Genomic DNA, 9,337 nt, shown 5'->3' on the forward strand with positions numbered 1-9,337 from the left:
ACACACACACACACACACCCACACACACAAAAGTCACATACTTACTTAACTTGCACCCACATTTGTTGTGGAACATTCCAGACGCATGATTTTATTTTATTTTTGTAGATTAGTATCACAGCTCCGTAACTCTGGTTAAGTGATGTGAGGCGCCCTCTTGTGGACCCCGACTGTTACTGCACTCACTGCTGTGCGTATCCTAGGTATTAATGACGAAGAGAATTTAATTTACTAGTTCTCTGATAGCTAATAGCAAGCCTGGTCATTCTGTTTCAAACACACACACACACATACACACACATATATCCGTTCTCAAAACTCGGAACTATGAGTATGTACTCAGGAGACCTGAGCTTTAATATTGACCCAATTTGATCATGTAGACAGTAGTGTGTGTGTGTGTGTGTGTGTGTGTGTGTGTGTGTGTGTGTGTGTGTGCGCGAACATATAGTATAGATGTACATATTAGAGCCCTAGACAAGCTCACATTGACTTTATTCATGTTTTTCAAAGATATTTCTTCAGTCTGTGCTAATAAAGTACATATTTTATCTTGATATGGTATAGTGCATATTAAAAAAAGAAAATTCAAAAGTCACTGCATCGTCACGTTTAATTACATACAAGTAAATTTTATTTGTAAATCTACTCCTTCTACAACGGTGACATTTTTTAAAGCCTTACTTGCTTTAATAAATCTCCCTAAATACATACATAGTCAAATATAAAAGGGTAAGCTGCCTAGCTAATGTGTTTGCAGAGAAAATTGCCTAGCTAGCTTTAGCTAATCATCTTTTGAGTAATTTAAGTTTTAAAACAATGAAAAATTCATTTACTATCATGTTCTGTTAACTAAGAAAAAGCTATAGATCGAGTGAGAGATTACCTTGAATATGACAAATGTATGTAATATTTCTAATTATGAAATGAGTATAAATCAAATATATAATTTTCAACCTGTTTTAAGTGCTTTTACTCTGTTAAAGCTTTAAATCTTCTTATAATTTTGGCAGATTTGTTTGTTTCTTTATTGAAAGCATTTTCTAAAATTAGAAAAAAATGATTGATCTGCCTATTCAACCTTAATAATCTGTAGAAGTAGTTTTAATGCAGTATATTTGGTTTATTGTAATTTTATAATAGGAAATATTAACTACATTTGATTACATGTAAAATATTTTCATTGGCTAAGTTTCTTTTTTTTTCTCTTTTTTTAAGTTGCTCTAATATGTACAGTTTATCTGTAGTGTGTCGGTCCGTTCTGACGTTTTTTCTGCTTTTTTGGAGACAGAAATCGGAACAAAGGGGCTTGATGGACAGCTAAGAGGCGCTAAGATTAGCTTCAGCTGGACGAAAGAGAGTATTTACAGTAGTGCAGGCAGATACTTGCAAAACACACACACACACACACACACACACACACACACACACACACATTCATATACACTCACAAACCCACACACAGCTGCTAACGTCAGCTAGTGAATCCGAGGAATTTGTAATGAGTATTGGTGCATTTGTCTGTACAGTTACACACACACACACACACACACACACACACACACACACACACACACACACACACACACACACACAGATATCCACTATGCAAACGTAAACAGTTCTTCCGGCTATCAGTTAGCGAATGCTCACACTTGCAAAAAAAAAATCTCAGAAGAACTAACATCTAACATTTCCTCAACTTTTAACATTAGAACCCAACATCAATCCCCCCAACACACACACACACACACACACACTTTTGTTTTTATATGTATTCTGTTTTCATCATAGTGTTTTTTTTTCCCTTGCATTTTATGATTGTCTATTCTGTCCATCCTAACTGTACATTATTACTATTAAAGATGAGACGGTGATGCTAAATACATCATGGTGCGTCTTCTTTATCCTGACTCTCCACACACACACACGCACACACATAGCTCTGATCACTGAGCCCCATGTGTGTAGTAAGAAACCGAGTGTCTTCGGAAATGTCTGATGCAGAAACTGAATTATCAAACATCTCCTGAAGATTTTAAGATTTTAATAATAGCACAATAAAAGGTCATTATTATTATTATTATTATTATTATAATAAACAATTTAACAAAACTGTTGCATAAACCTATATACGTGTGGATATCAGTAACATGTACCTACATTGTCACACATACTACTTTAGCTCTAAAGTTAGTTATTATTATTAATGTTAGTTAGTTATTGGTTAGTTAGTTATGAACGTTTAGTAAGGAATAAAATACTCAGTGTTGTGCTGGTTTAGTAAAATAATCAACAAAAGGGTTGTGCAAAGAAGCAAAGTTACTTTTACAATACTAAAGTTGATTATTTTGCTATAACAGCATGTTTTATTTGTCTTATTCTACAGCAAATTTCCAACAATTATCATTTTTATTTATTAGAGAATGACATGTTGTATGTTTTATCTGTTTATAGTTACATTTAATATTGTGAGACTTCCATGAGACAAGTCATTACCTCACCAGCCTCTCTTTCTTTCTTTTTTGCCTCTTTTCAAATTAATAAGCCAAAAAAAAAAAAAAAAACGCAGTTTATCATTTGTCATGTTACCGAGAAACCGTAAAGAAGCGTAAACTCCTCCGTCCTAAAGATGTCTGAAAACTTTAAGTCTCAGCTTTTTACCTCTGACTGTTACACTGTTACAAAGCGCTGACACTGGAGACTCCTTCCATAAATGACAAATAAATAACCTTTTACAGAGAACTTCACCATATCGATGATTACACATGGCTTTAACCTGTTTACGCACGGCGTCCGCCGTACGAGTCCCTGTAAATGAGGAAATATCGAAATAATAACACATTAGAACAAGCTGCTATTATAGAAAATTAATCAACACCTTCTATGACCAATCAGATTTCAGCAGCACTGTGGTATAAAAGCTTTTAATGTAATGAAATCATGAGTTGACTCAATGTTCAGTATTTTATTTTACACTAGATTAAACACAGATATGAAATGAAGCTTCGCACCGAACAAAAATGACCAACATTATGCGCTGAAATACTTTGACTACTTTTCTGGTGCGTGTGTCGAATTTCAGTTGCGTGAAAGCTGCAGTGTTAAAGTTTACTTTCCCGTAGCGGAGACTTTGCGAACACACAGCCGCTGCCTCAGTGTCGTGACCCTGAAAAACACATGGAGTGAGCCTTACTGATAATTCATGAGCGAATCATTTCCTGTATGTATCTTCTGAATGCAGATACTCACATGAAGCCTCGCTTTGCACAACGTGGGTCTGTCTTTTCCACTTTAATGATTAACTTGGGGGGAATTTTCCCATGGAAGTAGGAGGAACAACATGAGCTGGAATTGATGAGCGCTTGATCTGAGCAAGAGAGTGATGAGATAAGTGCTAATAAATTAATAAAATACATAACTACAAAGAAAAGGAAAAAATATTAAATTAATCATTACAACCATTACTTCTATTTGATTTTTTTTTTAAATGAGAATTATAATCCTATGTAGAGTATGAATTAATATTAATAAGCCTCATTTTGATTATCATTATTTCATTGGAATTTATTACAAATAATGCAAGTGTTGTTTACATAAAACTATTATAATTCATTATAAGCATGCTTGATGTTTTAGTTATCATTTAATTATAGGATTGTCGTTATAATTAAAGCAAAACAAATGAAAATCATTTGTATTAATTATGCTGTTAATCTTAATATTATTATACAATAATACACATACAGTATACTGTACACAGTTTATTCCAAGAGTATTGGAACAGCAAGGCGATTTAAATATATATATATATATATATATATATATATATATATATATATATATATATATATTTGCTATACACTGAAGACATTTGCGTTTGAGATCAAAAACATCATTCATTTTCTGATATTTATATCTAGATGTGCTAAACAACGTAGATCATGGCACCTTTTGTTTGAATCCACCCATTTTTTCAAGTCATCAAAAATGCCCAGGTGTGCCCTATTAAACTGATTGTTATAATAACAGCTTGTTTTCTTTTAATTGTTTAAGTAATAGCTCCGAACATCTACTCTTGGTTTGAGTTCTGTGTTTTGCCTGTGAAGACTGCATTTGTTGTAAAAAAGGATAAACCAACATGAAGATGAGAGCTGTCTGTGGGAATGTCTATGAGCTGTCTATAAGAAAAGCAAGCCATTTTGAACCTGAGGAAAGAGGGAAGAGCCGTTGCACAAACATTATGCTTAGCCTATAGAACAATTTAGAATGTCCTGAGAAAAAAATAAACCACTGGTGTACTAACAACCAGACATGGAACAGGTCAACCAAGGAAAACAACAGCAGCTGATGACAGAACCATTGTGAGAGCTGTGAAGAAAAACAAAACAAAAACAACAGTCAGTGACATAACTAACAACCTCCACAGGGCAGGGGGGAAGGTATCACAATCCACCATTTGAAGAAGACCAGAAATATAAAGGCTATATCACTCATCAGCAGTAAAAATCAGAAGGTCAGATTGTATTCGCAAAGAAATACAGAGATGAGCCACAAAAGATCTGTAACTAAGATTAACCTCTACCAAAGTGATGGAAAGGCCATCAAGTGTGGGGAAAGAAAGAATTTGCTTATGATCTAAAACATACGAGCTCATCTGTGAAACATGATGGTGGTAGTGTCATGGCTTGAGCTTGCATGGCTGCTTCTGGAGCAGGCTCACTAAACTTTATTGATGATGGAACTCATGATGGTAGCAGCAGAATGAATTCAGAAATCTGTCTGCCAATTTACAGAGAAATGCATCCAATCCAATCCAAGGAACTTCATCATACAGCAAGGCAATGACTCAAAACACACTGCCAACACAACAAAGGACTTCATTGGGGGGGGGGGGGGGGGGGGTAGGAGGTTTTAGACTGGCCAAGTCAATCACCAGATCTGTTCACCTTCTGAAGAGGAGACTGAAGGGAGAAACCCCCATAACAAACAACAACTGAAAGAGGCTGCAGTAAAAGCCTAGGAAAGCAATAGAAAAGAAGAAACCAACAGTTTGGTGATGTCACTGAGTCACTAGCTTGATGCAGTTATAAGGGTTATAAGGGTATATTCAGTTGTATTTAATTTAAAACTTATCTGTTCCTATATGTTTGCTCACCTAAAAATTGGGTGGTCTGATACTAATACTAAGCTGTTTAACACATCTAGATGTAAATATTAGGAAATTCTGATCTACTGTTTCAAATTCATGTTTTCATCACTTTATTTATTATTATTTTTCATTTTAAAACATTACTGATCCACCAACACATTTATCAAATAAATAAATAAATAATTTCTGGAAATACAAGATAACTTTGAGGGAATATTAACTTTAACTTATTTTGGAATGAACAAGTTAATGTTAAAAGATATTACTGTGTTTTAAAGCGAAGTCTTTCAAAGCTAATCTGTTGTGTAAAAGTGTGTAATGAACTCACAGGTAGCGTCTGAGTAGAGCGCCAAGATCAGGACGAAGCCCAGGACCAAAAACACACGACTCATCTTCATGTTCTCAGAAATTGTGTGAAGGAGATGTTTACAGGGTTTTATAGATGAGTTATACAAAAATGTTTGTTTAATGGCAGGCACATCCGTCGACCCTTTTAACCACACCCCCACCCATCAGACCCAAACACACATCCCCCCGCTCACCACATCTTGCTTTCAGCATACACAAAGAGGAAAACTGTGAGAACTGATAAAAGCATGGCATGTAAACTCAGTGTTGTGTCACCAGACAGAACTGGACTGTACACACACACACACACACACACACACACACACACACACACACACACACACACACACACACACACACACACACACACACACACACACACACACACACACACACACACACTTATTTAGAATCAGTTGAAAATTGTAGCTCCTTTGTTACTGCAGGACCTGATGGATGCTAACATTACATTCATTGGCAAGCTGCTGTGGCATATCAGGAATAAAACACGTAGGGGTGTGCTGTTATAGGAAAGTAATGAACTTTGTGTTGGTAACTGAAATGCTGCTTCATCACACCACCCTGTCACTGATTACTTTGATAAGAGCATGTCACAGTGTTTTATGGTTGAATTCTCGAATCAGAAGGTGTTTTGTAATTTCCTACACATTCTAAAAAGATCAATATGTCGCTTTTACATATTGATATAATGTACATGTTAGTACAATATACTTAGTTCTTGAATGTACATATTTCTTCTGTATTTATCAAGCTATTATTTATGTCCACCGTATATAATTCCTCCCCAGACCACCAGAGGGCAACCTGACACTTTTTTTTGTTTTGTTTTTCTTTTTTTGTTTGTTTGTTTGTTTGTTTGTTTTTGTCTGCCCCATTACCTTCCTTGATTGTGCTCACCTGTTTTTGGTGGTAATATTTTCAGAAAACAACATCAATGAAGGAAAATGAAGAGGACTTTTCTGTCAGGAAGAGAAAAAAGAGAATGAGAAAAAAAGTAAGCAATACAGTTGTAAGTGGATCAGATAATGATGATTGATTGTTTAAGTATAACACTAAATAACCGAACGCTGTTATTTAGTCTAGCCCAGTGGTTTTCAAAGTGGGGACGGCCCCCTTGGGGGCCGCCAGGGGGCCTCAACAATTTGGTGTGAAAAATAAATTCCCACTCTCAGACAACCACACACACACACATACACACACACACACACACACGCAATCAACTCCTAATGTAATGTAGTGTAAATATGTAAGATGTAATTATTAATAATCAAAAAGGGGGATATATTCAGAAGTCTGTATTTTTAATGTGTTTTAAAGACATCTTGCAAAAAGGGGGCCTCAGTCAAATGTTAATGCCACTTGGGGGGCCTTGCCCTGGAAAAGTTTGGGAACCCCTGGTCTAGCCTTAACTAGTGTAATGGGGAGACACTTTGATTACTTCAGCTAATGTTAGCGGAATAACATTAACTTCTTTAACTTCTTTCAAGTTTTTTTTGTTAGTTAATCCAGGGGTTCCCAAACTTTTCCAGGGCAAGTGGCATTAATATTGCAAAAGAGGCCCCCCTTTTGCAAGCTGTCTTTAAAACACATTAAAAATACAGACTTTTGAATATATCCCCCCTTTTTTATTATTAATAATTACATCTTACATCTTTACATTACATTACATTAGGAGTTGATTGCGTGTGTGTCATTGTCTGAGAGTGAGAAAGAGAAAACATACATTTATTTATTTTTCACACCAAAACTGTTGAGGCCCCCCTGGTGCCCCCTGGCAGACCCCAGTTTGAAAACCACTGAGTTAACCTACCTGGGATAGCTTGATGACACCTTTTTCTGTAACTGTAACTCTGGAGGCTCTAATATCTATAGAGTACAATGTGCGAAGGTCTTTAGATATGAAGGATATAGTGGCAGCGTTTGCACTAGCCAAGGCCCATAAGCAGCATTTGTAGAACCAGTGCTGAAAGGGTGTTGACGATATCTTTTAAACTTTTAGGATGTTTTTGAAGAACTTTGCCAAGAAAAAAAATCAACACAGCCCAGCTGAGCTTTATACATTAATGCATACAAGTCCTTAAAACCTTATACTGCGTTCCTCTTGGTGCTTAGTAGGCACAAATCTCTGACAGCATCTGAACTTCTGCAATTTAGAAGTGTAAGAGCTTGCAGTTTTTGTGAAACGTTAAGGTTAGATGCAATCTGAATCAAGCACAAAAAAAAAATCATTTCCTTTAGAAAGCTGATAAACCAATACTTGGGTCAGCTCCTGAAACCTCACTGGATGGAGCACAAAACCATTCAAATTCTCAGTGTCAAATATCACAAAGAGCTAAACACATCACAGCTGAAAGAACATTATTTCTTTCTTTATGTTGAGTTGTTCCCCTAACAAAACAGATAGATACCATAATGTTACACGCAAGATGACCATTGAGCATTTTGTGAAATAAAATGAGGTGCAGGTTAAGCTTGAATAACAATATTATTTAGCTAACACTTTTTATGTAGTCATTATTTGCTGTTATTTATCCAGGACTGTTACCTGACCTTGTTGAGTTTGGTATCTAATAGTAGTTAGCATCAGACTTTAGAAAACATTAACAATGGCACTGTAAATTTTGAAGTTGCAAGATGACACTGAAAATATCAAAGCTTCAAACTAAATAAAGTCCAGAAGCTATCACACTTGACATGTCCTATAGCCGGCCATCTGATAAAATTTTACACTAATAATCAGCTGAGAGTTGACAACATACTGTACAGTCATCCAGCATAAAATCTAGCAGCTCATCTTGAGTGGTTTTGGATAAACTTTAATTGAACTGTGTTCCATGCAGCATGTCTTTCCAATATGTAAGACGAAGCAGGGTTGTCAGGTATCAGCCCATCTCAAACCTCCACACAAAAGCAAAAATTAACAAAAATAAAATCTATACATTGGAAAACTGAGACACATTTAGACACTGAGTGCACTTACACCAATGGTCACCAACTCTATTCCTGGAGATCTACCTTCCTGAAGACTTTAGCTCCAAACATTATCATGCCCACCTGACCATCTAATCAATAGAAGCCTTAAGAAGTTCTTTAACAGCTAAAACAGGTGTGTTAGATTTTGGTTGGATATGAAACATGCAGGAAGTTGGCTCTCATGGAAGAGGGTTGGTGACCACTGACTTACACTTTGTTGGCAGAATTGTGTAATCTTTACTTCCAATTATTTGTTATTAGCTTATTTAGTTCCCATTTTTTACCGTTAGGTAGCTACAGACTGTACAACATTCCATGGACGTTGTTCTCACAACATTTTCCATTAACATGCAAACATGAAAACATTTAGCAAGTACTAATAACATCATAAGGATGTTCCCGATCATATTGTCCTACGAATGTTTTCTCTCAACATTATGAAAACGTACACTATATTGAATATTCATAATGTTATAAGAATGTTCCATAAACATTATATTAAGAACGTTTTGTCTTGACATTTACATAACCTTTACAAAACATTAGTGAAATTTGTGGGAACGTTCCTTGTTATGTGGAATGGGGCACATCTTTATGAAGATCAACATTTGTTGAATAGCTGATATAGTATATAAGATAGGACTCTACATCGTCTGCCCGGCGTCTCCACCGGATAATGTCATCAATCAACAGCAAATTCGCTAGTTAAAGACAGGCTAACAAGGCTCATTTTGGCAGGTAAAGTAGCAGAAACTGAGTGCTCACCATGTTTGTTCTCACACTCCCAGTGCTAAGACTGGTTGGGTGGGTGACGGCAAGGGGGGGGGGGGGGTATTTCTAGAG

At 36.0% G+C, this 9,337-nt stretch overlaps 2 protein-coding genes across 5 annotated transcripts in view; one reads left to right on the forward strand and one right to left on the reverse strand.

The window, feature by feature from the left end:
- septin15 (septin 15) overlaps nt 1-1,884 on the forward strand; it is a 37,846-nt gene extending 35,962 nt beyond the window's left edge. For 2 of the 4 annotated variants that reach the window (XM_053682141.1, XM_053682144.1), the window contains exon 13: nt 1-1,884. This exon is cut by the window's left edge and continues 150 nt beyond it. The gene's annotated coding sequence lies outside the window, so the exon portion shown is untranslated. The other 2 variants (XM_053682142.1, XM_053682143.1) reach the window with 2 other exon arrangements.
- Nucleotides 1,885-2,953: 1,069 nt separating this feature from the next.
- Nucleotides 2,954-5,639, reverse strand: LOC100304630 (uncharacterized). The gene is made up of 3 exons (XM_017474693.3): nt 5,481-5,639; nt 3,253-3,370; nt 2,954-3,169 (listed from the first exon to the last, which is right to left on the reverse strand). Exons 1-3 carry the CDS (start codon nt 5,548-5,550, stop codon nt 3,112-3,114), a joined length of 246 nt encoding a protein of 81 aa, XP_017330182.1. The 5' UTR covers nt 5,551-5,639; the 3' UTR covers nt 2,954-3,111.
- Between the last annotated feature and the right edge of the window lie 3,698 nt (nt 5,640-9,337).

The sequence above is a fragment of the Ictalurus punctatus genome, chromosome 8 (assembly GCF_001660625.3).
Source record: "Ictalurus punctatus breed USDA103 chromosome 8, Coco_2.0, whole genome shotgun sequence".
Taxonomy (NCBI): domain Eukaryota; kingdom Metazoa; phylum Chordata; class Actinopteri; order Siluriformes; family Ictaluridae; genus Ictalurus; species Ictalurus punctatus.